Source organism: Peromyscus maniculatus, chromosome 18, assembly GCF_049852395.1.
Source record: "Peromyscus maniculatus bairdii isolate BWxNUB_F1_BW_parent chromosome 18, HU_Pman_BW_mat_3.1, whole genome shotgun sequence".
NCBI classification, from domain to species: domain Eukaryota; kingdom Metazoa; phylum Chordata; class Mammalia; order Rodentia; family Cricetidae; genus Peromyscus; species Peromyscus maniculatus.
In genome coordinates, this window is record NC_134869.1 from 19,372,062 (window position 1) to 19,399,257 (window position 27,196).

The following is a 27,196-nucleotide window of genomic DNA, read 5'->3' on the forward strand; positions in this document are numbered from 1 at the left end:
ACTGCACGTTGTACTGTTTTGATTGGGTAAACAGTATTTTGGTGAGAGTTGGTCAGCTAGTTAATTTGTTTGAAGCAAGGTTTCCCTCTGTAGCCAGGCTGACCTCAAAGTCTTGACTTTCAAGTCTCCTCAGCTGCATATGGCTGCTCATGCCTGGGCTCCAGCACTTGGGAAGCCGAGGCAGGAAGATAAGGCGTTCAAGGCCATCCTCAGCCACACAGTGAGCTTCAGGCCAGCGTGGACTACAGGAATCCCAGTCTCAAAGACGAAACCAGGACTAACAAGATAGCTCCGAGGGTCAAGTTACTGCTGGCAAGCCTGGCCGCATGAGTTCAGTCCCCAAGTTCCCACATGTGGGATGAGAGAATTGACTCTCAGTCTGAAAAGTTGTTCTCCGGCCTCAGCATGCATGGTGTATCATGTGTGCATCCAATACCTACACACATGTGCACACGTGTGCAAGGCACACACACACGAGTTATAAATAGACAAATGAAATATCTTATTTTTTAAGCCCACGGTAAAATGTACGCACCACAGATTTATAATCTTAGCCATTTTAAGTCTATAACTCTGCAGTGTGAAGTATGTGGACAGTATTGTGTAACCATCCTTCTGAAACACACTTAGCCTTGCAAAATCGAGATTCCATAGCCATTAAACATTAACTTGTCCTCCTCTTCCGCCCTGACCACCCCTATTCTGATGAATTTGAATACTAAAGGAACATCTCTCATTTCTACCCACCTTTCTTCCTTTGTCTGACACCTTCACCCACAGTAGTGGAAAGAAACACAATTTTTGTTCCATAAGTAAGTCAACGCAGTTTTAGCCTCAAAGTTTCCAACTTTGTATTTTATGTGTCAGCTAAAGTTTTGTGTTTTGACGGGAAGATTGGAGGTGTACACTTGATTTGATTGGGATGAAATGATACTGTCTATTGTTCCCCAGACTTGCCTCAAGTCTGTTACTGGGTCAGGGCTGGCGGTGGACCCCCATCATCCCCCTGCCTCCGCTTCCTGAGCAGTGGCATTGCACTCTTGTTCGCAGTTAGTTTAATTTTCCTCTATCCATCGGTTTACAGTGTTTTAGTGTTTGTTTCTTTGTTTTGAAACTAAAATGCTCAGTAAATTCTAGCCACACAAAATGAGAAATGAAAAGTTTCCAAAATATTACAGTGTTGCTGGTTTCTATCTTGTACTGATTTGTACAACAGACAAATAATCAGACTTAAAAAAATAATTTCTAGTCCTCCCTCCTTTCCTCTCCTCTACCACTGGAAATCAAAAGAGGCACTGCTGGGTATCATGGCATTTCCTGTAAACAACCAGAAGGTTGAGACAAGAACATAGCGAGTTCAGGGCCAGCCTGAGCTGCTTAGAGAGAGCTGTGTCACAAAGCAGTGCAAGGGCATGCATCCATGCTCGTTTTGATCCTACCAGACAGTCAGCTCTTGCACTGGAAGAGACTGCGATCACTGTTTTACATATTCAGGAAAAAAGTTTTAAGGACAATCACATGGCTTTATGGACAAGTTTGAGTGTTCCAGGGCTCATGATATGACCCCGTAGCAGTGCATGTGCTTGGCATTTGCAAAGGCCTGGGTTCTAGTCTACACACACACCCTAAAAATTAAATATTATGCAGCCAGGTGTATACATGTTGACTTGGCTGTCTTGGAGGACTACTCATCCAAAAAGATGTTTTCCATTCTTCGTTATTCTAAGAGAGGGGCACGTAGCAAGGCCGCTCTTAGTTTCAATGTCTGCAGCCCTCCCTATTCTACTGTTGTTACTGTGAATGACTTTATTGACCACAGGGCTGTGGTTATTGTTTGACTCTGAGCCCCAATAGTTTTAGATCTGCTTCCTTATTTTGGGGGCCATGTATTACTTTATTGGTTCCTTGGGGTTTGTAGTTAGGACTGTCCTGGAACACGTTCCCTGACATCCCCAGTAGGGAATGCAGTTATGGGCACCACGCTCTGAAAGCTGTGAACCCCTGCTCTTAGGAGCGGTGGCGACCGGAGAGGTGGCTTTGGTGGCTCCAGTCACTCTGCCTTGCTGTACAGCCACCGTGTCTTACAGAAGGAAGCGTCTCTGAATCCCCGTCCCGCGTTGCTGGCTGTCCCAAAGTGTGACCCCCTCAGAGCTTCCACCTGTGCTCTTGGCTGCTGAAAAGACAGTGGGTTTACTGTGAATGCTCTCTCCCTTCAGATGAGCCCCCGGTGTGCCAGCCTGGCCCTGAAGCATTACCTGCTGAAGCCAGTTCAGAGGATCCCTCAGTACAGGCTGCTGCTGACAGGTGGGGCCCCCGATTCTACCGGCCAGCTGACCCTCACTGCCCTCTTCCCCAGGCACGCCTCTTCCGTCTCCCCACTAACCACTGCATGGCAGACGAATTCGGTCACTGGAGTTGACCCGCCTCCAGTTCTTTGAGCATCCTAGGTACACTCTCGCCTCCTGGCATTCATGGAGGCTGTGCCTCGGCTCTGACCCTCTCTCACCGAATTGGTCCACATCCTCTGTCATTTGACCTGAATAACGATGAATCCCAAGGAGGCGTTTTCTTAGCTACTTGGGCAGCGGGGTCTGTAATCATTCGTTATGTTTGCACAGCACCGTCCTGGTGGCTCTAATTACTTTCCTCTGTTGTTACGAGGAGTGATTAATGAGCTAAATTGTGGGCATGATCTTTAGAATTATTCTTTGGATACAGTAAGTTCTGCTATTAGCTACTCTTAGCAATAGTAACAGTAACCTTACTGTTATTATTTGGGTCTTCTGACCATCATTTGCAAGACTTTAGACCTCTGTGATTAGTGTACAAGAGAATACGAGGTATTATTGGGATCGAGGTACATGTACTCAAGTACTTTTGTTCCCTGGTTCTTTAAAACTTACCATACTAACAGGTAAACACAGCAACAAGGTATTTTTTTCATAGACAAAATAACAGGTTTACAAAGATTAAGTGGTTTGACGTCCTAATAAAAGCCAATACACATCAGGTCAGTACCAAGCATGCAATCTGATACATACTGTTAAGTCTACTGAGATTTGCTGAAGTGTATTGAGGAGAGGGAGAGAAATTTATATATATATATATATATATATAAAATCACACTACACTTTGTGTCAAAGTGGATAAGATCACTAAAATGTCACCACAGCTCAATAGTGGATATGTGTGGTGTGGTGTGAATAGAATTTGAGATACTTGGCTGTGACTATGGTCCTTGAAAAAATAGTGTGCACGCTCTCTCCTTAGTCAGGTTCTCTTAAACCAAGATTGGCAGAAGAGGATGTGAACCCGGAAAGCCCATTTGCCCATTTCCCTTGACGCAGAAGCTCAGGCCTCCCCACTTGGTAGTGAGGGGAGAGGATGGAAGGGCCTTTTCTTCCAACCCTGGGCCCTGCCAGCCAAGGTGTGTCAAGGGCTGAATTGGCGTTTCCAGCTGCACATCGGGCACTCGATTTCTTTCTGGAATGACATAAAGCAGAGCAGATAATTTGAGGATATCCTGCCCATCTGCCCTGGCTTTCTTTCCTCTGCTCTTGGCTGAGATTATTAATTCACAGGACGAGGAAGTACTGATACACACAGTGTTTTCGCTAGATAAATCTAAAGCTCTGTCATAAGCCAGCTGTTGAATAGCATTGGCTATTTCCACAGCGGTAGAATGAGTTTTTAGTGGCTAAAGACATCTGTGGCTCAGATTTGAGAAGGAAGGATCCGGCCACTGAAAATGAAGTGTAGAAGGTATCTTTTCTTCCCGTACCGTGGCTGGTCTACATAATAAAACCTGCCTGTTTAATTTATACTGCGTGCTAAGTTGTTTTGGGTGGAGAAATGGGAAAGACATGTTTTTAAAACTGTGTAGTATGTCTTCTTTTTCTTGGGAAGACACAGTTTCATTGTGGGGGCAACAGAGCTTGCCTCAGACTACTTCTGGTCCTGCCTCAGCCTCCGGAGTGCTGGCGTGAGTTATAGGCATGCATCCCCATACCTGGCTCTTACATCTATTTTCCTGACATTTGCTCACTTGTTTGGTTGTTGTGTGAGGTTCACGTGTGTACATGCATGCCCTAACACATCATACGTGGAGGTCAGAGGACAGCTTGTAAGAGCCCGTTTCCTCCTTGCCGTGTGGGTCATGTGGATTACACGGGTCATCAGGCTGGGCAGCAAGTGATGGTATCAACTGGGCTATCTCACTAGCCCATGCCTGGCTTCTTGAACACCTTTTTTTCCCTCGGTTTGTTCTTTTACTTTTGAGATTATAATTACATCATTTTCCCCTTCCCTTTCCTCCCTCCAGGCCCTCCCACGTACCCCTCCTTGCTGTCTTCCAAATTCATGTCGTGGCCTCTTCCTTCATTAGTTAAAACAGATTTGGGGCTGGAGATGCACCTGAGTTGGTAGAGGGCTGGGCTAGTATGTCTGAAAACTTGGATTTAGTCCCCAACAATGCGTAACGGGGCATGGTGGCATGTGTCTGTAATCAAAGCAAACAGATTGTTTTATTGTTTGTAATACCAACATCATGCAAGATTGGACTTAATTTTAAGGGTTTAAATTTTGTGTGTGTGTGTGTGTGTGTGTGTGTGTGTGTGTGTGTGTGTGTGTGTGTTGGGGAGGTTCTTAAATTTTGATTTTAAATGTTGTTTGAAGCGAGTTCTTGCCATGTCGTCCTGACTAGCTTGGTACTTAGAATGTGGCCCAGATTGGCTTCACATTCACTGTAATCCTCCTGCTTCAGACTAATGAATGTTGGAATTATAGACATATTCCACTATACTAGTCTCCTGTAATTATTTTCATTTTGATTTTATTTCAAAGTTATAGACACAGTCCATATAAGAACCTAGCTGGCCTAGAACTCATATTAGGACTTGTAGGAATCTTTTTGCATGTATATATGTACGTATGTATGTATACTATATGCTTGCTTGGTACTCATCAAGGCCAGAAACGGGCATCAGATCTGTAGCTGGAGTTAGGGATAGTTGTGAATCACACCATATGGGAGCTGGGAATTGAACCTGGGTCCTCAATAAGAGCAACAACACATGCTGTTAACTGCTGAGCCATCTCTCCAGTCTGGATGTTAAGGCTTAAGTCTGTATCCATTTAGATAATTAACCGGGGTCCCATGTTTGAAGACAAGTTCAAATAACTCACTCCTCCCAACAACCTTTTCATTTCAAATGCACCAATGTCACGGTAGCTGGAAGGAAGCGTGAGCCTCTCTTTGAATCAGCTCCTGGTATTGATCACTTTCTGAGTATTTGGCAGAGCAGGGGAGGATTCCTGGCTGACTTAGGAGATTCTTTCTTGCCTCTTTTTCTTGGCAGAGGCAGTCTGAGAATTGCATAGATGAAGGACCGATAAGACGCGTTCTTTCTTTTTAGAGAAAAGTGAGTGGAAATCCCTGAGGCAGTGGCTCGGCTACTGCTTAGCTCTCCTCTTTTCCTGCATGCAGTGCCTTTTTCCCGCGGGCGAACTTCAGTTTCTGCTGAGGTTTTCTCTCTCTCCATTGTAGTAAAAATTCCAGCCGGACAGTGGTGGTACACGCCTTTAATCCCAGCACTCGGGAGGCAGAGGCAGGTGGATCTCTGTGAGTTAGAGGTCAGCCTGGTCTACAGAGTGAGATTCAGGACAGACACCAAAGCTACACAGAGAAACCCTGTCTTGAAAAAAAAAAAAAATTCCAACTAAATTCTTGGTGAAAGTCCTTGTAGACTCCCCAGTGGAGCACATGGCCATGACTTGCATCCTCCAGCACCACTAAAATAAATGCATATATAAATTAATTAATTCTTGGCAGTAGTCTTTTAAGATCGGCTCAAAGTAAGATCTAAGAGGATACGTGCGGTTGTATGAATATGTAGTGAAATGTTCCAAGAAACATAGAGCGAGTGATTGACTTAATGAGTGCTGGATGCTTTTAAATTTTACTTTTGTATTGACCAGTCAAGACTCATGAGTTACAGTCAGGCCCTATCCTAAGTGTGGGGCACTGGGATCCCTAGAGCTGGGACTGATGGGAATTAGGAGGCAGCAGGCAGGAAGGAAGCGGACATGGAAGTGGTGTTCCTCTGCTGCTTCCTTCTCATCTCCAAGAAAGAAGCTGTCTGCATCTGTCATCAAAGACTTAACCAACGGAGAGGTTTAGGAAATGACAAGGTGCTCCTTCTTCGAAGTTCAGAATCCTGGCAGCCCCTTGAATGTGTGCTGTATGGATAGACCACTACTTAACGTTTCAAGTCGAAAGCAAGCTTCCATCGACTTGGGCACTTGCAGAAGGACTCTTGTCTCCTTCCCGGTCTCACTCCCTGTTAGGATCTCCTGTCCCTTGGTTCCTGCTGCTGCTGGGATCCAGGTCAGGGCTTTTCCACCCACTCCATGCTGGCCACACCATATCACTCCACATAACCCAGCAAGGCATTGCTTCATATCTCAGCCAAAAGTGTTGATTCTGCTTATTAGATTCTGAGGGTTTATTTATTTGTTATTTAATTTACTTACTTCTTTTTGTACTGGGGATCGATCCCAGTACCTCAGGTGTGCTTTGCAAGTATTGGGCCACTGGGCTCTCTCCCGAGCACTCAGTGTGCTTACTAGAAAAGTTGAGAGGAGAGAGAGAGACCTCAGCTCACAGGCCCGGTTGACTGACATCTCATTCTCCTTCGCTCTAATCGTGGTCTGCTTCTCCCTGTGTGCTGAAGCACGCTCTTCCAGGCTCCATTCACTCATGCATTAATCCCTCAGCAAGTAGACACCTGGGCCTGGCAGCCAGCGCAGAAATGGCCCTTCCCCGCAGGTTGGCTTCACCGTCCTCTTTGAGGCTGTGTCCAACTGCGCAGACGCCCACTGTGCCCTTCCTCTCTCCTAAAATTTGCGTGGATCTTGCCACTTCTTATTTTTGTAAGGGTCGCCTTTTTCCTTTGAAGTACTCTTTCTTATCCATGTAAAAATATGTAAGTAATATAAAAAGCCAAATCCTTTTTCATCTTACGTTATTTGGAAATGACTCAGAGACCTTTTCAGATTTTTTAAAAATCTCCACCTATATTATATATTATATTAGAATTTTTTTTCAATAAAAGTGGTGTGGTTTTTGTGAGACATTACATTGGTATTGAAGGAAGTTGAGTCAGGCAGGATCACTGAGGAGAAAGTATATTGAAAAATAGAGTTTAAAATGCTTCTGAAAATCCTTTCCACTTCCACAGTTAGGGACAAACAACAGTCCTTTGAACTTTGATTCATTGTACTTTCTTTGATCTTGTTCAAAATATTTATGTTTCATTAAAGTTGTTTTAGCGATACACTTTATTAGTCTTTCCTATAACCTTTGCCTTTGTCTGAGATGACATTAATTCCCTCTAGGTTTTGGAAATCGAAGATTTTCCATGTTGGTAGAAAATGGAATACTAAAAACATCTGTTGTAGAATTCTGAATCTGTGAATGTGATAACCAGTTTAATCTGCGGATTTAAAATAAATTAGTAGACTACACTTTAAAAAATATTCTTATTAAAACCACCTGTTAAGTGAGTCCCAGGAAAGGCGCAAAGCTACACAGAGAAACCCTGTCTCGAAAAACCAAAAAAATAAATAAATAAATAAAAAAATAAAACCACCTGTTAGTATTTTATTTTAAAACCAGGGCTAGTTGTATACATCAAAAATCATTTAACTGGGTGTAGCAGCCCACACCTTTAATCACAGCACTTGGGGACACAGGAGGACATCTTATCTGTATAACCAGTCCCAGGCCAGCCAAGGTTACCTAGTAAGACCCTGTCTCAGTACAAAAATTTAAAAAAAAAAAATTAAAGGTCATTTTGACACTACCTATAGGTCAGAACTTGATTTTAAAAGGATGTTAGTGGTCATATATTAGACTCCAGACAAAGAATTTACTTTTTCACGAACTCAAAGGCTTTGGTGGAGGCATTTCTATCCATATGACATGTGGGGAGGAATGCCATCGGATGCCACCACCATCTGACTGCAGTTCATTTTTAATTGTAGTTTTGAGAAGCCATTTTAAGAGATTCTGTTAAATAAATTATATGTGAAGTACTTGAATGCTCTGGAAAGACCTTGGGGGCCTAAGAACTAAGCACATTCTGTCTGTCTGTCTGTGCCTTTTGTTTGCCTGTTTTTGTGTTGTTTGAGACAGTCTCATGTAGCCTGTGCCGGCCTTCCACTTCCTGTGGAGTCAAGGATGGTCTCGGAGCTTCCCCATCCTAGAGCTAGGGTTACAGACGTGCGCCGCCATGCCTGGTTCCTGCAGTACCGCGGAACAGACCCAGGGCTTTGTGCTCGCTAGGCAAACACTGTAGCACCTGAACTACACCCTCAGACCTGTTCTGGTTTTGTTGTTGTTTTGAGACAGGGTGTCATGTAGTCCAGGTGACCTGAAGTTCACTATATAGCCAAGATGACCTTGAACACCCCATCTTCATGTCTCCACCTCCCAAAGGCTGGGATTACAGGCTGTGCTATCTTGCCTAGCCAAATGTGCTTTAGTACTGAATTAAAGTAGATCTGGTGGGAGATCTAGTTATTATCATGAGTTGGAGAGAGTACGATAAGAGTATACAATATTTTCATGCCTCAACTATAATTTGTTATAAAAATATCTGTGATTTCCATGGTGATAGCCACAAAGATTATTAATACTTCTGGGTTTTGCTACCAATACTCATGGTAGAAAGAAACTCTTATTTCCTCTAAAGTGAAAATGGGACTGGGTGTGATAGCGCACGCCTTTAATCCCAACCCTTGGGAAGCAGACGCAGGCGGATCTTTGTGAGTTTGAGGCCAGAGTGTTCTTCATTGTAAGTTCCAGGACAGCTAGAGCTACACAGGTGTCACCGTTTCATAGAAAGAAAACAGTAAAGGTGAGTGCACAGGGAGTCTGTCTGCCATCCGCGGTGCAGATCCCCTGAAGTCTACCAGAGGAGATGGCTACAAGGCCAGTCTTTCTTCAATCCTGAGTGCAGATTTGACCCAGATTCCCTGCAAGTAGCCGAATGCCTCTGTTTCTGGGGCTTGTTTTGGCAGAGACTTAGTGAGAACTTGTTGCTAGTTTCTCACAGTTTTTGTCAGACTTGTGGGCTCATCGGAACTGTTCCCATCGGAGAAAACACGGAAATTCAGCTAAACTTGAACTCGCTTTGGGGCTCAGATGTGCTTCATTCTCTTGGCTGTTACAGAGCCAGCTACACTTGTCTCCCTCAGCCTAAATTTGCTCTCTTGACTGAGTGCTAGGGACAGCTACGGGCAAGAGTCTCTTTACACTCGAGAGTGGGTTAACTGTGCCCAGGCTCTTTCTGTGTACTTGAGATTGTCACCTGATCCACTGGCAGCCACCAAGAAAAGCAGTCTTAGAAGACTCAAAATAACGGCTTGAGAGCCTTCCTATGAGTTTGACTCCTTAAGTGAATTCTCGACGTGCCTAGCCAGTCTAAAAGGGTCCTGGGAGACAGTTCTGCCATTCTAAGATTTGCCTCCATATTTTATCCCAGCATGAACTTGGGGTCAGGTTTGCTTCACGAGTCCTGAGAAGCTGCTTTTTTTGTTTGTTTGTTTGTTTGTTTTTCTTTTTTTCCAGGACCAAAGTCATCAAAATCTAGGGTAGATAGACAGAGTTTTTTTTTTCATTACTCTGCCCTGCATTAAGGTACTCAATTGAGGTCCAAATCCAGCCTGTGTTCCAGTACAGGAACTCCATCACCCAATAAAGGAGCTTTTCTAATGCACAGAATGATGTTTCAAGGCCTGAGTCTGGAGGGAAAAAAGCCCAGAAAGGCCCCTTTCTAGTTTATACACATGCCACGTTTGCAAAAAGGCAGGCCTAGACCACATTTTTAAGGACTAGAATTGAACTGGTATTTGAAAAACGGAAGAATGAGTGTCAGGGGCCATAGTACTGTTTCATTAGTAATGATGTGACCACTAGTCGATGTCTGAGCCCCAGGTGTCAGGGTTCTTGGCATCTTATGCAAGGATTAAAATGAGTGCCACGGCTTTCAAAGTAGCTGGCGAGGGACTTCATTCAAGAGCAAATAGGACAGAAGTGAATACACTGTCAAGAACGACAGCTGGCCATATGAGTGAGAAAGGTACCCAGGGCCCCTGGTCTGCTGTGACTTCTTCTACGGGCTCCGGAGGAAGGGGGTATTGATTACTAAGGTGCATAGTTTGGGCGATTCCCTACTTTAATCAAAGGTTTCACAGTTAAATAACCATTCTTCTGCTGTGGACAGCCCTTCTTCCCATGATGTAGCTGATCCTTTCATGTGTAGCACACCCAGTTATGGTATATAGGGGATTCTAAAAGTTCGCTCACAGCCACAGTTTTCCTTAGTGCGTTGTCACAACAGGCCGAGTTCAGGCTGAGTATGTCTCTGCCCGTATACCCAGTAACCGGGAATACATTTGAATGGAAACCGGCAGTGTGAAGAGTGTTAGGAGGGAGGAACTTGCTCTGTTCTTCAGTGTGGGGTGGACTAGATGTGCAGCTTCATGCAGGTCTCTGTCTAAGTTGCAAGGTGCATGGTTAGAGAAGTGTGTGCACTTTCTTGTAATACCAGCACCTGGGAGGTGGTAGCAGGAAGATCAGCGGTTCAAAGTCAACTGAGTCAGGAGCCAGCCTTTTGAGAGTGTCTTTCAAAATCATAATTTTAGAGCTTGTTTCATAGTGATCCCCCCAAAAGTAATTAGAAATAAGGCAAAAGACAAGTGATCAAGATAATGATCTGTGTTACTTACAATTAAAATGATCACACCACTTCTCCAGTTCCGTGAACTGGCAGGAGCGAGACAAGATGCTATAACACCTGCTGTACCTGGACAACAGATTTAAGACTGCCATCAGGCAATAAAACAGAGGAGGAAATCCTATGTGGTGCTGAGACACATGGAGCGTTTATAAAGCCAGAAGAAAATGATTCAAAACTGTACTCCTGCTCGTAGTGGTAGCACATACCTGCAACCCCAGCACTCAGGAAGCTGAGGCAGGGGAATGGAAAGCTGGAGGCCAGCCTGTGCTACATAGCAAGACACTGTCCTTTTGAAAAGCCAAACATCAAGCTGGGTGGCTGTGGTGGTTTGAAAGAAAATGGCTCCCATGGGGAGTGGCATTGTTAGGAGGTGTGGCTTTGTTGGAGGAAGTGTGTCACTGTGGGGGGTGGGCTTTGAGGTCTCCTGTGCTCAGGCTACACCCAGTGACACAGTTTACTTCACGTAGAACTCTCAGCTCCTTCTCCAGCACCATGTCTGCCTGCATGCCTCCATGTTCCTGCCATGATGACAGTGGACTAAACCTCTGAAACTGTAAGCTACCCAGTTAAATATTTCCCTTTGTAAGAGTTTCTGTGGTCATGGTGTCTCTTCACAGCAATAGAAACCCTAACTAAGACAGGGCTATAATCATGGTACTTAGGAGATAGAGACAATATCTGGAGTTCAAGGTCAGTTTGGGCCGTATGAGAACCTGTTTCAAAAAAAATGTATACGTTCTTTTAGATGTTCATGGTTTAGATTTTCTTCATTATTGTTTAACTTACCAAATTTCTCATAATTGCATTTTATAATTAATGTAGGTTTCACAATATTTATTTATTTTTATTTATTTATTTTTTTTCATTCTTTTTTTTTTTTTTTTTTTTTTTTTTTTTTGGTTTTTCGAGACAGGGTTTCTGTGCGTAGTTTTGCGCCTTTCCTGGAGCTCACTTGGTAGCCCAGGCTGGCCTCGAACTCACAGAGATCCGCCTGGCTCTGCCTCCCGAGTGCTGGGATTAAAGGCGTGCGCCACCACCGCCCGGCGTTTCACAATATTTAAAGGTTTCATTTTTTTGTTTGTTTGTTTTTGGTCTAATTTAACTGCTCCCTGCTCCAGACTGGGTCTTGCTAATTTCCCTCAATCTTGTAATCCTCCTGCCCCAGTCTCCTGCGTAGCTGGGATTGCTGGCATATATCCCCATATCTAGCCAGCCTGATTCTTTTACATATCCAAAAGTGTTCTAGGGACCAGTGACCCCCAGTGGTAGAATGCTTGTTTAGAATGCTCTGTAAGGCCTGGGCTTGATCTCTTAACACTGTAAAAATGAATGGATCAAATAAAAAGTAAATCAAAGTGCACTGAAAAACAGTTGCAAGATTGTCCCCTGGCTAGACATTTCTAAACCAGGGGAGTACATTTTTTTTTTTAGATAATAAATTCTGATTACAGTTTCCCTCCCCTCTCTGATCTTCTCCCAGATCCTCCCCATCCATCCAACTCTATGCCTTCTTTCTCTGTTTAGAAAATGAACAGGCAAATAAATAAAACAAACTAGAATAAAACAAAACAAAAAAAGAAAGACAGAAAAAACTTGGAATACACACACACACACACACACACACACACACACACACAAACATAAAAACTCAGAATCAGAAACCATAATATGTAAGCAAAAGATCTATAAGTTTAAAAAAAGAAAAAAAAAAGGGTCTCCAAAAGTGTCATTGAGTTTGCTTTGTGTTGGCCATCTACTGCTGGCCGTGGGGACTTCCGTTAAGTGTGGGTTGTATTTTTCCCTTTGTGAAATTATCAATTGCTAATTGTGGTTATCAATTGGAGATAGCCTCCGGGTTAGGGATGAGGGCGTGTGTCCGCTTCCCTTCTTGGCCTGGGACCCCATCAGGACCAGACCTGTGCAGACCCTTGGCATGCTGCCACAGCCTCCGAGTTCATTTGTGCTTCCGTTCTGCTGTGTCCAGAAGGTTGTGTTTTCTTGTCCTCCATCCCTTCTTACAATCTTTCCTCCTCTTCAGCAGAGTTCCCTGAGCCCTAAGGGGAGCGATTTGATGAAGACACCCCAGTTAGCAGTTTGTTTTCTTTTTGGTGGTTTTTTTTTTTTTTTTTTCCCGAGACAGGGCTTCTCTGTGTAGTCCTGGCTATCCTGAACTTACTCCGTAGACCAGGCTGGCCTGGAACCTACAGATCCACCTGCCTCTGCCTCCCAAATGCTAGGGTTAAAGGTGTGTGCCACGACCACCTGGCTTGAAGATACCTCATTTAGGATCAAGTATTCTGACGGTCTCCACCGCTCTTCTCCTCCCCATCTCCCCCTCTGCACACGGTACAGTTATGGGTCTGTGTTAGTTCCCATCTCCTTCAGAAGGAAGCTAATCTGATGATGGCTGAGCAAGACACTAATCTATCCATAAAACAGAGAGTCATTTTATTGCTAAGTTCCTTTAGCAGTATTTGGTTTTCTAGGGAAGTAAGAGTTTAACCTATGATTCCTTAGAAAGTACCGTATAAATCTCTCTCCAAGCTGCCTTGAAGAAATCTTGTAACTTCACATTCAGACCTTCGTTTTGGTATTTCAAATGATTGGATCTTTGGAGAGTCAGGGTAATTTTAGGTTGCTTCTTTCAGACTGTGAGGCTATGTAAAATAGGCTTATTGCATAAATAGCCTTTCTTGGGATCTTGTAGTTCTGCAGGTTTTGCTAAACTCACTACGAATTTATAGAGGAAGGAAGAAACCTGAACAAATGCGGTAAGCCTTCTCCTCCAGCTTGGAACACTCTGCTCTGGAATGAGACTCCTCCAAAGTTCATTTCTGCCACCAACTGCTTCAGCACACAGTCTAGGACTCTGGCCATCTGAAGGCAGAAAGTTCTAGACTTCCACTAATGACTGAAATTTAGTGACTCGACCTCTAAGTGGTTTCTATTGGAAGTGGGTTGTTGGTTGGTTGTGATCAGGAGTGGTCAGGCTTGCTGGAAGCTCTGGTGTAGACAGTGTAGGCCTTCCAGAAGATGTAGTGTTAACTCCTCTCGTCTTGGGCCTTACGTGAGTAGAAAGGGAACTATCCTTGCACATCTCTAGGGTTGTACATGGAGCGTTTCCCTTCTGTTTGCCTTACTCACATTAAGGGACAGGATGCTCAGGAGTTAATTAATCAATGGTGCCACCTGGTGGTCCAAGAGTACATTTTATGTTGTCCATATACCAGTAATTCTCTCTTCTTCTCTCCCAACCCCTCTGTCTCCAAGATCTCCATCTCCCAATCCTCCTGCCTCCACCTCCCAAGTGCTGAGGTTATAGGCAGGCACCACCACTCCTGTTTTGTTTTTTTTTTTCTTTCCTAGTTTTGATTTTTTAAAAACAATAGTCTCGTTGGGTTTTGAGACAGTTCGTGTGTGTGTGTGTGTGTGTGTGTGTGTGTGTGTGTGTGTGTGTGTGTTTTCAACAACTACTTAATTTGTCTAGGCAGGGGCAGGAAATCATGATGTTACAGGTCTAACCTGTCAGTTGAAACGATCCTGCCCCCATGACTCCTGGGAAGGTTTCTGCAGGGCCAGGTCCTAGTGAGAGGTGGTAACATGCCCATGAGTGTGCAGGTTGGGTCTGGTCTCCTCCCCTGGTTTCACCCTGACTTCAGCCTGACTCACACTGATCAGTCATCGTCCTCGTGCCGCTGCCAAGGTCCTGACTGACTCATAACTGTTGAAGGGGATCACGGACGGACCGACAGACAGATGGATGGATTAGCTGCAAAGTCGAATTGTAGAGACCATTGTCACTCCTTTAAAATTGGCAGAAGGCTGGCTTATCTGCATCCATTTCTTGATTAATAGCTTGTTGTAGCAGGGCTGCAGAGATGGCTCAGTGGTTAAGAGCACTGGCTGCTCTTCCAGAGGACCTGGGTTCACTTTCCTGCACCCACATGGCAGCTCACAACTGTCTGTAACTCCAGTTCCAGGAGATCTGACACCCTCACACAGACATACATGCAGGCGAAACACCAATGCACATAAAGTAATTTAAAAGGATAGCTTGCTGTAACAGCATCTTCAGTTTATTTTCTGTGTAGTGACTGTACTGGGCCCCTGTTCCTAAAAGCTCAGGCTAGCAGGCCAGCAGCCTAGTTTGAACACTAGACCAAACCTAAACCGACCAAACAAACAAACAAACAAACACGACTTAGACGCTTGTCAAGCTCTGGAAAGTGACTCTGAGGTCAGGCTATCCTAATGGGTGTGTCTTCCAGGAAGCTTTCTTGGGATAAAGAAATGATTGCATGTGGGGAGATGCACTTCCATGTAGAGGAACAAAAACCGAAAGAGAGGGCCCTGCCCCAAGCCTGACATTGAACTCAGTCTGCCTCCCCATCTAGACTCTTCAGTTAATGACAAGCTTAGCGCAAAGCACTTGGGCATTAGGAACGGCTGTTAAAAGGGGGAGTTTGAGCTGGCAGGATGACTCGGGCGCAGAGGTGCTTACTGCCATCCTTCTGACCCGAGTTCAACCCCCAAACCCCCATGGGAGAAGGAGAGAACCAGCCCTTAGAGTTTGCCCTCTGACCTACACATGTACGTTGTAACATGCCTGTGCCTCACACAAATACACATAGAATAAAGAAATAAATGTTTAAAAACAAATAAAGAAGGATAAGTTTGTCACAACCCTAACACTTGTTTTGTTTTTGAGACCTCGTCTCTGTACCAGAGGCTAGCCTTTAACTCATCAGCTTCCCCTGTGCTGGAATTACAGGCATGAACTATTTACTATACAGGCCTCAATACTAGCACTTTTAGCCATAGGCTTCTTAAACCCAGACTCATCAAACATGGCTTATATATGGAATGTATCTGAGTAGCATCAAGGTAAGAATAGCCTGTTTGTTTGTTTTTGTTTTTGTTTTTGTTTTTGAGACAGAGCCTCTATCTGTTGCACAGGCTAGCCTGAAAGTCACCATGTAGTCTAGGCTAGCCTTAGACTCTGGGCGATCCTTTTGCTTCAGAGCTAGGGTTATAGGCATGAGCTACTGCACGTAGCTTAATAAGCATTTTTTTCTAATGTGTGAGAGGAGGCTAAGCATAGTGTATAAGCAATATAGTTCCGTGATGTTGTGATTTTTTTTCAGATTTCATCAGAGGCATGCCTTCCTACAGGTCTAAATTTCTAGTGACCTTCCCTGGCAAAATGGAAGCTTTGCCATGCCTGAGGGAAGCCTACTGTGGTCATGTACAACACCTTGTCAGGTCTACCCCATGCTGGATATTTATAATGCATACCTCCAGTCTCCATGGGCTCTTAGGTCATTATCCCAGAGACAGGGCCTTTTGAAGTTTATGTGCTTTGTCTGTCATTGTTTTGGAACACTAGTGCTGACATCCCACATTTCCATATTTGTTTGCGAGCACGGCTTGTGAATCTTCAGGCTGAAAAGCATGCTTTCCGTCTTCCCGCTTTCTGCACTTGCAATGGCTCTAGCACTGACTGACTTCAGCCTTCTCTAAATAGAGACCTTGCTGGGTGTGAGTGGGTGGTGGGATATGAGAGAAGGAAAAAAGCGAATAACGGCCACGTCATGTCCTGTTCAAAGGAGAAAACAGTGCTTTCAAGTGGAAAGTTTTCTAGGGGGAGGGGTCCTGAGAAGAGCCTTGGGAACTGCCCGTTGAAGACCAGGGATGTCGTTCAGTGACAGACCATTCACTAAGCACGTCCACGGCCCTGGGTTCCTTCCCCAGCACCACACATAGACAACCACGAAGACGATGAGTCAGATTCCATATGCAGAGACAGAAGAAGGGATTCACAAGAAGAGAGAAGTTAGGGACGGAAATCATGGAGCCAGGAAAGACATGGGAAGAAGGACAAGGGGCCTGGGTTATATACTAGCAATCGAGAAAAGCACGGACCACACAGTGGGCGATGGTAAGTTCTAAAGAAAGAAATTGGATGGATATCAAGGACATCCAGCATTTCTCAGCAGAGAAGTAAGTGTTGTCTGAAGTCCAGTGTTTGGTATTAAAGATTCATGCAATAGGATCTCTCCCCATATTGTAAGGCACAACGCACCCTGTTGTTCATTTACAGAGCATCTTTATCTAGCCTAGCGTTTCTCGACCTCAGCCACTTTGACGTCTGGGTTATCTGCTGTGAGGCTGTATCAAGGATGTTTGACTGCATCCCTAACTTCCAGCCACCAGATGCCACCCCTTCCCCCTAGCTGAGACAGTGGAGAGAGCTCCAGACATCGCCAGATGTCCTCTGGGGCAGATGTATCTGCACTAGAACACACAGGGAGCCACTTTGGTGTCCTGAGTCCTGGTAGATTCCTAGATTGAAAATTTGTCTCTGGGGGCCTTCAGTGTGTTAATGTCTTGAGGTTTTGTACTAGGGCTTTAGATTAAGGTGTTTCATGTATGATGGGTAAACATACTAAGTAAACATGAAGAAACCTGGATTACATTTTTGGCTCGGGGACAAAAAAGTTGTGTGACTCAGGTGAGATGGTTTACTTCGTCATATGATACTACACCTTCTCTTTCTTTTCATGTTTCTTGTTTGCTATGTTGGGCAAGTGTTCACTGTGTAGCGCGGACTGTGTGGGCCTCATACATTAGATCCTCCCGCCTTTGGCCTCTGGTCAGGGGTGAGGTTATAGGCGTGTGCTCCAAGCCCTGCTGATTCCTTATCTTACCCCCATGGCAGTGGTTCTCAATCTGTGGGTCTCGACCCCTTGGGAGATTAAAGGACTTCTTCATAGGGGTTGCCTAAGACTACGGGAGAGCACAGATATATACGTTATGATTGCCAACAGTAGCAAAATGACAGGAAGTTAGGAATGAAATAATTTTATGGTTGGGATCACCACAATGTGAGGAAGGAACTGTATTAAAGGGTCACAGCATTAGGAAGGTTGAGAACCACTGCCTTATAGTCTGTAGTTCTGGTTCTATATCTCAGGGTTTTGTACTTTCACAGTTGAGCTAAAAATAAAACTGAAGTATTAAATTAAAAAGGTGAGTTGGGGTTTGTCCGAGTGGCATTGTTCTAAATACTGTGCTTTGTTCATTTCTAGACTATTTAAAGAACCTCCTAGAAGACTCTGCAGATCACAGGAACACCCAAGGTAGTAACCTTTGCAGCCGCCTCTGGTACAAAAGCTTTAGTATTGTGCTCGCTTGGGCCTGGGAAGGGAAAACATACTAAGAACAAAGCGCTTGTATGAAACTCCTTTGGAAAAGTTCCCTCGGACAGATGAAGCTGGAACTAGGGGGAATGGCAGAGGGCTGCTGGAGGCATTGATGGCCGTCCCTGGAGACCCCCAGGCTGGCCTCGAGGAGCGTGGGGTCCCATCTGGCCTGGCCAGGAAGCCCCTTCCCTGTGTGTTCTGTCACTCTGCTGCTGAGGAGTCCATCTGTAGAGATCCATTTCTCCATCTTCCATCTCCAACCAGAGACTGAACCAGATGATCCGTGAAGTCATTCTAAGCTGGAAAATCATTTCCACGAAGGGACTAAACTACAAGTCAAGGATAAAGTTTCAGCCAGGCGCGGTGACACACACATGTAGCCAGGCGTGGTGACACACACGTGTAATCCCAGTACTTGGGAAGCTAGGAGAGGATTGCCGAGAGTCTGCGGCTAGCCTGGGCTACAGACTGACACCCTGACCACAGACAAACAAAGAGACCCGTAAAAGGAGAAAATCTAAAGTAGCCTGCTATTTTGAGAACATTTGTGGCTAGTGACTTAATACCTTTCCATCCCCCGTAAACCTCAGCACCCCACCCCCACCCCCACATTTTGGAGACAAGATTTAATAATGTACTACAAGCTGACCTCAAACACAAGTCTTCTCAGGTTTGAGGATTGCATGTGTGTGCCTCCATAGCTGGCCTTTTTAGTCAGGAAAATAGCCTCCACGGCACACAGAAGTCTAGTCTCTGTTCCTTTCTCCTGCCTCTTCATCTCAGATTAACTCTGGTCAAAGTGTCTGTTTATCATCATACAACCACTTCCAGGGGTTATCAGAAATTAGTTAAGCAAGTGCATGTCCACTCCATTCATTTTTGAATGTTGATCATATTCTTATATATTCTATATATCTTCAGATTTCAAAATGGAGTGAGCATGGGGCCAGAGCATATATGACTCAGTGGTTAGGGCACTTATTCTTGCAGAGGACCTGGGTTCAGTTCCCAGCACCCACACACTGGCTCACCGCCATTCATAACTCCAGTTCCAGGGGGTCTGGTGTCCCCACCTGACCTCTGCAGGCATCAGACATGCACATGGTGCACATTCATGCAGACAAAACATTCATACACATAAAACAAATTTTTAGAAATTGAGCTTGTTTCAAGCCCATTTTTAGACATTCAGAATCATTGTCTCATCATCAATTTTTAAAACAAGGTTTAATTAATAGTAATATCAGTTGGCTTAAAAGTTGCTATATAGCCAAGGATGATGTTGAATTCCTAGTCTTCCCGCCTCTCTGCCCTAAGTGCTGTGGTTACAGATACTTGCCACCACATCCTGCTGTTTTGTTTTGTGGCAGAGTAGTCTTGAACTCATGATCCTCTTGCTCAGCCTCGTTTGAATGCTGGGATTATAAGCCTGTGCCTCTACTCCCCGCTTAGCTTCTTTGATGTAATGGTTATTTGTGATACTATAAATTCACTTCAGGGTTCATGCTAAGCAAATGCTCTACCACTGAACGACATCCACAGCTCAGAGTTAGAATTTTAAAAGAAAAGTTTGAGGTTCCCCAAACGATGTTTCAAGTCTTCAGTAAAGACCTAGTACAATTGATGAAGAAGTTTAAAATCTCCATCAAATAAATAATAAAGCCAATAGCTTTAGACTGGATATGCCCTGAGCTGTACATAGTTGTCTGGAAAGAGGAAAAGATGATAGTTGTAGAGGCAGAGAAGATTGGCTTAGGAAAAAGTAGGACTGTAGATGAGCTGGAGTAGGCCGGAGGAAGAGGAGGCATTACTGTCCTCTTGAAGTCTGTCTCATGAAGAGAAAAAAAGTAAGGCCTGAGGTTGTAGGTCAGTAGTCTAACATGCTGAGCACACACAAGGCTTAGGTTTGTTCCCCAGGACGCCCCCTCACACCATTATTATAGTGATCTTGGCAAACAGAGCCCCAAGAGACCGCTCTCCCTGTCCCAGGACTTCTGCCTTCAAGGAGATTAGTCACTGATTCTGGAGATGAAGCAAGTAAAGAGTTTGAGATGAAGGATCTTGATTCATGGAGATTCCCACCTCCAAAAAAGCAGAGAGTAAATAAGCAGTGACCAGGGGGATGCACCGCTGTCAGAAGCAGAGCAGGAAGCGGTGTGGAGAGCAGCCGTGAGTAGACTGTACCAGCAGGGAAGGAAGATAACGCAAATACACCCATCTACTGTCACTAACCTAAACAAAGATGCTTACCCTGCACATATGACAGGGACATTCTGAGACAAACAGGAAATATGTTGAAGGAGACACCATGCTCTCCCAGAGATAGAGAGTCAAACTTAAGAGAGTCATCAGCATCTCTTAAGGAGATGACACCAGACAGTAGAATTGTAGAGCTTGAGACCAGGTGACCAAGTACCAGCATCTTGATCATTTATCCACTCGATGCTAAGGTTCTCAATCCTGCTCACTGTGAATTGCAGCAAGCCAGAGAGAACCATCAGTACGTGCTGTGAGGATAGTGTCAGGTGCATAAGTTTTGGCATATGGTAGGTGTAGCTGAAGTTTTCTCTCGTCCTGCCCAGCCCCACAGACCCCACAGCCGCTTATAAAATAATCACTCAGAAGCTTATATTAATTAAAACTGCTCAGCCATTAGCTCAGGCCTACCACTGACTAACTTTTACATTTAAACTCAGCCCATTTCTGTTCATCTACATGTTGCCACATGTTCCGTGGCTTTACCTGTGTGCTGTTACATGCTGCTCCTTGGACGGCGGCGGGCTGGCGTCTCCTGACTCAGCCTTCCTGTTCCCAGAATTCTCCTTGTCTGTTTATCCCGCCTATACTTTCTGCCTGGCTACTTGCCAATCAGCATTTAATTTATCAACCAATCAGAGCAACACATTCACAGCATGCAGAACATCCCACAGCAGATAGGGATTGCTGTATAAGTAAACCCTACTTTCCTTTATAACAGTGATAAGGTTGGGACTGTAGCTCAGTAGTACAGCACTAGCTAGCATAAATGAAACCTAAAGTTCTATCTCCAAAATATCTTAAGATTTATTTATTATGTATACAGCATGTATGACTGCAGGCCAGAAGAGGGCACCAGATCTCATTACAGATGGTTGTGAGCCACCATGTGGTTGCTGGGAATTGAACTCAGGACCTCTAGAAGAACAGTCAGTGCTCTTAACCACTGAGCCATCTCTCCAGCCCTTACACACAAATTTTAAGTAGTAATATTGAAGAGAACCCATGTTTAAGGAATACAGAGACTTCCAGGGTTGGTGCTAGGTAGAGTACCCAAAGCCAGGCATGATAACACAGAACCATAACCCCAGCATTCAAGAAGCAGAATCAAGATCAAAAATTTAGGGGACAGTGGTGGCATACATCTTTAATCCCAGCACTCGGAAGGCAGAGGCAGGTAGATCTCTGAGTTTGAGGCCAGCATGATCTACAGAGTAATTTCCAAAACAGTCAGGGCTACACAGAGAAACCCTGTCTGTTGTTTGAATCTTAGATGGTGTTTTAATAAAACAAACAAACAAACAAACAAAAAAAAAAAAACACCCAGAGCTAGATATCAGGGTGAAAGCTGAAAGAGAAGCAGAACAGCCAGGCAGTAGTTCTTACCTCTACAAAATCCTCAGCCTAAAGAGAGAGATCGAGTTTCTGTTTCCTCACACCTTATATACCTTTCTGTGCCCTGCCATATTATTTCCTGGGATTAAAGGTGTGTGTGCCTCCCAAGCAAATGCATGAGATCTCAAGTGCTGGGATTAAAGGTATGTGCCACCACTGCCTGGCTCTGTGTCTAATCTAGTGGCTGGCTCTGTCCTCTGATCCTCAGGCAAGTTTATTAGGGTTCACAATGTATCACCACACCTGTCTCCAAAAACAAATCAAACCAAACAGAAATAAAAGGATCAGGAATTTAAGGCTAGCCTTGGCTACATGAGAAATAGCTCCTTCCTTGCTGACCACTTGCTTACACAAAGCTCTGGGAGGGCGTGGTTTCCCCTTTACCATTTCCTGCTTGTCTCAGAGTGGTCCTGGCGGTCGTATGTGCAGGGTAGGCATCTTTGTGTGGGCCAGTGAGAGCGGAAGGGTGTTAGCCTCTGCTGCCTCCCCAACAAAGAGTGGGGGGCCCTTCCTGTCACTGTAACGGTTACCTCTACACCCGTCCTTCATGGAGCAGTCTGCCTTGGATGGGACACAGTCCCAGCCCCAGACAGAAGGTAGACTTAGCTAGGTATGGTGGTACATGCCTGTCATCCCAGTATTATCCCAGCCGAGACGGGAGTGTAGGGTTGGGGCCAACCTGTAATTATGGATTTGAAGCACTGCCTAGTCTAAATAAATAAATAGGTGCTTTTCTTTTATATCTCGCTATAAAGATGCTGTGCTTGGGACATTTTTAAAACGCTTGTGGAAGGCAAAGGGTCAATACACATTACAAACCAAAAATTGTCCCATGAAGCTAAATATCCCAGCATGCGAACTGATGCCTGCAGTTTCCATGCTAAGGCCCGGTGTGCTTCTGTGTGGCATTCTCCCTCCCTCCCCTCCCCTCCCCTCCTCTCCTCTCCTCTTCCCTTCCCTCCCCTCCCCTCCCCTCCCCTCCCCTCCCACTCCCTCCTTCTTCTTCTTCTTACCCTCCCTCCCTGTCCCCCTTGCTCTACTGAGGATGAAATCCAGAGCTGCTCATTTCTCGTATTCCTAATCCGGGTCTCTTCAAATCAGTCCAAGGGAGGAAGGCTGGACCCCAGCCTTCTTCCGCTTTTGTTTTGGTTTATTGGTGCTCAGGTTGAACCAGGGCCTTAGGCATGCAAAGTATGTGCTGTATTATTGAGCTGTACTTCCAGCCTCTGACTCTCTTAAATAATTATCTCTCACAACTCCTGCTTGCTTTATCAGAATCATTTTCCCCAAGACAGTTTATAGTAGGTAAGACCTTCGCTACTAGGTAAAGTCCTGTTCTTGCCCCTGTAAACTTCAGCAGAGTAATTCCATCTCAGCAAGCCCCATGACACAGGATCTGTGGCTCCTTAGGGTTGTTCCTTGTTTGTTTGTTTTGTTTTAGCCTGTTTTCCCCTCACTGAATCTCACACCACCACCCCCCCTTTGGTTTTTCGAGACAGTGTTTCTCTGTGTAGTTTTGGTGCCTGCCCTGGATCTCGCTCTGTAGACCAGGCTGGCCTCGAACTCACAGAGATCCGCCAGGCTCCGCCTCCCGAGTGCTGGGATTAAAGGCGTGTGCACCACTGCTGCCTGGCTCCCTCACTGAATCTTAATGTCTATAGTTCTGGTTACACACAGGCAGCCAGGGATCCACCCACCCACCCAACCCCGGGTTAGTTGCTGTGTAGTAGGTTTTTTGTCAACTGGAGCTGCTTAGTGCTGGGATCTGTTTGCTTCATTAGTAATAACCAGATACCCTTTCTATTCCTGCATATTTTAGATGCCCTAGCTGTTGTTATAGAGGTAGCCAACCATGCCAACGACACCATGAAGCAAGGGGTAAGTCTGGAAATCAAGGGCTGGTATGCTATGGAACCTGGAAGCACAGCATCACATCTTTTACATTGCCTCTCTGTAGGACAACTTTCAGAAGCTTATGCAAATTCAATACAGCCTAAGTGGACACCATGAAATCGTGCAACCTGGGCGGGTAAGTGTTTTAGAATACCTCCCACAGTTTAATACAGTGTATTTAGGCACTGTCTGTAGCTACTTTTATTTTAGTTTTGAAAATGTGTTGTGTTACTCTTCACTGACCTAATATGCATCGTTCTATCCATTCGAAACACGATGCTATAAGTCACAGTGACAAGCAGTCCAATTCAATTAGGAGAGAGGCAGAGGAGCCCACGGAGTTCCAATAAAGTGGTTTAATGGGATCATTTGATTTTGTAGTACCAACTGAACTCACACAGCGTCGAGGGCCGTGCCATTTAAAATCTGTCGAGAGGCCGAGAAGGGAAAGAGATTGTTTTGATGCTCCTCACAGAGCACAGAAGTTGTCTAAGAAATGAATTCAGGAAGTTGCCACATGTAATTGTCAGGTCGTTGGATGTGCCTCAAGGTCAAGTACACACAGGCCATTATGAGTCAGTCCACAGAGTTCCCCGGGGGCCAATGCAGCATTTATGAAACTGATTGTCATGTATGAGTGCTTTTAAAATTTATTTATAATTTTTGTTTTCTTTCCATTTTTGTCTTCCTAAGAAAAAATAAGTTCTATTTGTGTGTTGCGGGGGTTTCAAAGGACAGTTTCTGGGAGGCTTCCCTCCTTCTACCGTGTAGGTCTCCGGGATTGACCTCAGGCCGGCAGGCTTTGCGGCCCTTACCTTTACCCACAGCCATCTCACTGGCCCCTTTTTATCTTCCTTGAGACCATCTCATAGAACCCAGGCTAGCCTCGAGCTAGACCGTCTCATAGAACCCAGGCTAGCCTCGAGCTAGACCGTCTCATATAGCCCAGGCTAGCCTCGAGCTTCTGCTCTTCCTGCCCATCCCCACCTCCCAAGTGCTGGAATCACAAGGTGGCACACCTCCACATGCCTGGTTTATTGAGGTGCTAAAAATCAAGCCCAGAGCTTCAAGCATGCCCTGCAAGCTACCGAGCTCATGGTCACCCTCTTTCTCTCTGAAAAAATATTTATTTGTTCATTTTTATTTTATGCACGTGAATGTTTTGCCTACATGTGTATAATGTGCACCACGTGTCTCGAGTCCCCTCAAAGGCCAGAACAGGGTGTCAGATCTCCTGGACCTAGAGTTACAGGCTGTTGAGGGCTCTCCTCTGCATGGACAATTAGTAATCTTATCAGTCTTATCCCCTGAGCCATCTCCAGCTCCTTACCTCCTGGTTCTTAGTCCCATTTCCAAATCACCCGTAGGGCTTAAAAAGAAACCGCCCTTGTAAAGTTCACAAAGAAGCAGTTCTGGGAGATGTTGTGAGGAAGTCCTGTGTGTTATCATTGTGTGGCACCACAGGACTAACTGAGTGTTTGCTTGGATGAACTAGGTGTTTCTCAAGGAAGGCACCCTGATGAAGCTGTCTCGGAAGGTCATGCAGCCCCGAATGTTTTTCCTGGTAAGAGGCTCTGTGTGTTTGACATGTCCGGGTCCAGGCTTAATGGAAGGCAGGCGGGGCGGATGAGCTCAGTGCACTCGGCGGCTTGGTGGCGTTTGGGGCAGCCTTCTCGCTGGTTTCAAGCCTAGGAAATGCTGAGATCTAATTTTATTTTAAATTTGGAAGAATTGTTTTAATCCATTATTTATTCAGGTAGATTGTAGTATTTTCATGGGATTTAGAATCCGTAAAACATTAAATCTCTACTAGAACTTGAAAATGAAGCACAATTGCTTTTAAATTTTTCTGACAGGTAATCTTTCCCCTTTATCCTTGCACGTTATTAATACCTTGGTTGCTGAAATTTGTTTTTGTGAGCGGCCTTGTGTTCTGTTTCTCCTTCCAGTTTAACGATGCCCTGCTGTATACAACACCCGTGCAGTCTGGGATGTACAAACTGAACAACATGCTCTCCCTGGCCGGGATGAAGGTCCGTGTGCGTTAGTACATTTTTCCCTTACCCAAGCACGTGCAGAGAAGACCCTGGAAGATAGTCATCTTTCTCACGCCCCTCATTCTTCTGTTAGCTGCTGCCTATGCGTCCATCTGTCCATCCCTGCCTGTGGCTCGCTCTTCATTAATTTATTCAAGGGATAGTTATTGAGCACTACTATAAACAAAAATAGTGACAGATTCGGTAAAAATGTGAGGATGCATTCAAGGATGATTCGTTTGGTCTCTCTGCCTCCTTCCAAACCTCCCTCCTGTGCCCTGAGACTCTGCAGTGGTGTGGACCTAGCTCCCGTAAGTGCACGGTCCCGAAGAGCAGTCTGCAGGCACACTTCACACACAGTCAGGAGTGCAGAGGAGCGTGGCAGCACACACTTGCACTCTCACCCCGTGGCAGGAGGAGGAGGCAGGAGGAGCAGGAGCTCAGGGGCTTTCTCTGCTACACAGTGAGTTTCAGGCTAGCCTCGGCTACTTGGGACTCTACCTAAGTATAACAGGAGTAAATAAGTAAAGATTGGAGTTTAGAGCCAAATACAGGCTGGTGGTGTATACTTTTAATCCCCCGTCCACAGGAGGGGGATCATTTGAGTTCAGGAGCTCAAGACCACCTACAGCAGCAGCATAGTAGGACTACAATCTCAAATATGTGTGTGTGTGGGGGGGGGTGTCTTTTTAAAAGGTTTCGTTTGAGATTGTGCTTTTATTTTGTTGCCCAGGCTGGACTATGTAGTTGAGGCTAGCCTTGAGCTCCTTATCCTCCTGCCTCAATCTCCCAAGTGCTGGAATCACAGATGTGAGCAGCCATACCAAGCTTTGTATAGATGGAGTCTCCTCTGTAGCCCAGGCTAACTGAGACGTTGAGATCATCTTCTGCCTCAGCTTCTGGAGTGCCGAGAGCCTCCATAGACAAGAAGAGCAGGCATCTTTCTATAGGTGTGGTTGGTGTGCTGCTTTAGATGGACAATGGGAAATGCCAGGTGCTCCATAGTGAGACCCTTTCCCAAATAAAACGTAAAGCAAAGCCCACCATCTAAGAGAGTCAGGGAAGCCTTTCTGGGGAAAGACAGTGTGGCTTAGGCATGACCCAGACCCCATGCTAGGGCACTGGGGAAGGGCATTCCGTAGAGTGAATTCCGTGACCTCCAGCTTGGAGATGGGGAAGTCAGGCCTGCATGTGGAACCCAGAGTGAATGGCAGAGGACAGTAGATAAAGCGGAGTGAGGAGACCGGCTGTGGACCTCAGTAGCCAGGGGTCTGGGCGACTTCACCTACTGTTCACATGTCCCATGTGCAGCAGGCTACATTTGACAGATATTTGTACCCTGTTCCAGGTGAGAAAACCCACCCAAGAAGCATATCAGAATGAATTAAAGATTGAAAGTGTGGAACGTTCTTTCATCCTCTCGGCCAGGTGAGTGAGTGAGTGAGTGAGTGAGTGTGTGTGTGTGTGTGTGTGTGTGTGTGTGTGTGTGTGTGTGTGTGTGTGGTCATCACATAGTCACATCCACACCCACACATACTTGAAATGACATTTAGCCAGTATAGCTCGCTCAGATAGGTTTTTATTTTAATTTTTAACATGTAGGTCAGCTGCT

General features: G+C 45.2%; 1 protein-coding gene across 1 annotated transcript in view; it reads left to right on the top strand.

The window, feature by feature from the left end:
- Positions 1–27,196, top strand: part of Fgd6 (FYVE, RhoGEF and PH domain containing 6) — a 131,457-nt gene that overhangs the window by 75,169 nt on the left and 29,092 nt on the right. The window contains exons 8-14 of the mRNA XM_006988452.4: positions 2,217–2,304; positions 17,891–17,941; positions 23,475–23,533; positions 23,613–23,684; positions 25,044–25,112; positions 25,498–25,581; positions 26,933–27,012. Of these exons, the coding sequence (XP_006988514.1) occupies positions 2,217–2,304; positions 17,891–17,941; positions 23,475–23,533; positions 23,613–23,684; positions 25,044–25,112; positions 25,498–25,581; positions 26,933–27,012 (503 nt within the window). The remainder of the gene's footprint in view (positions 1–2,216; positions 2,305–17,890; positions 17,942–23,474; positions 23,534–23,612; positions 23,685–25,043; positions 25,113–25,497; positions 25,582–26,932; positions 27,013–27,196) is intronic.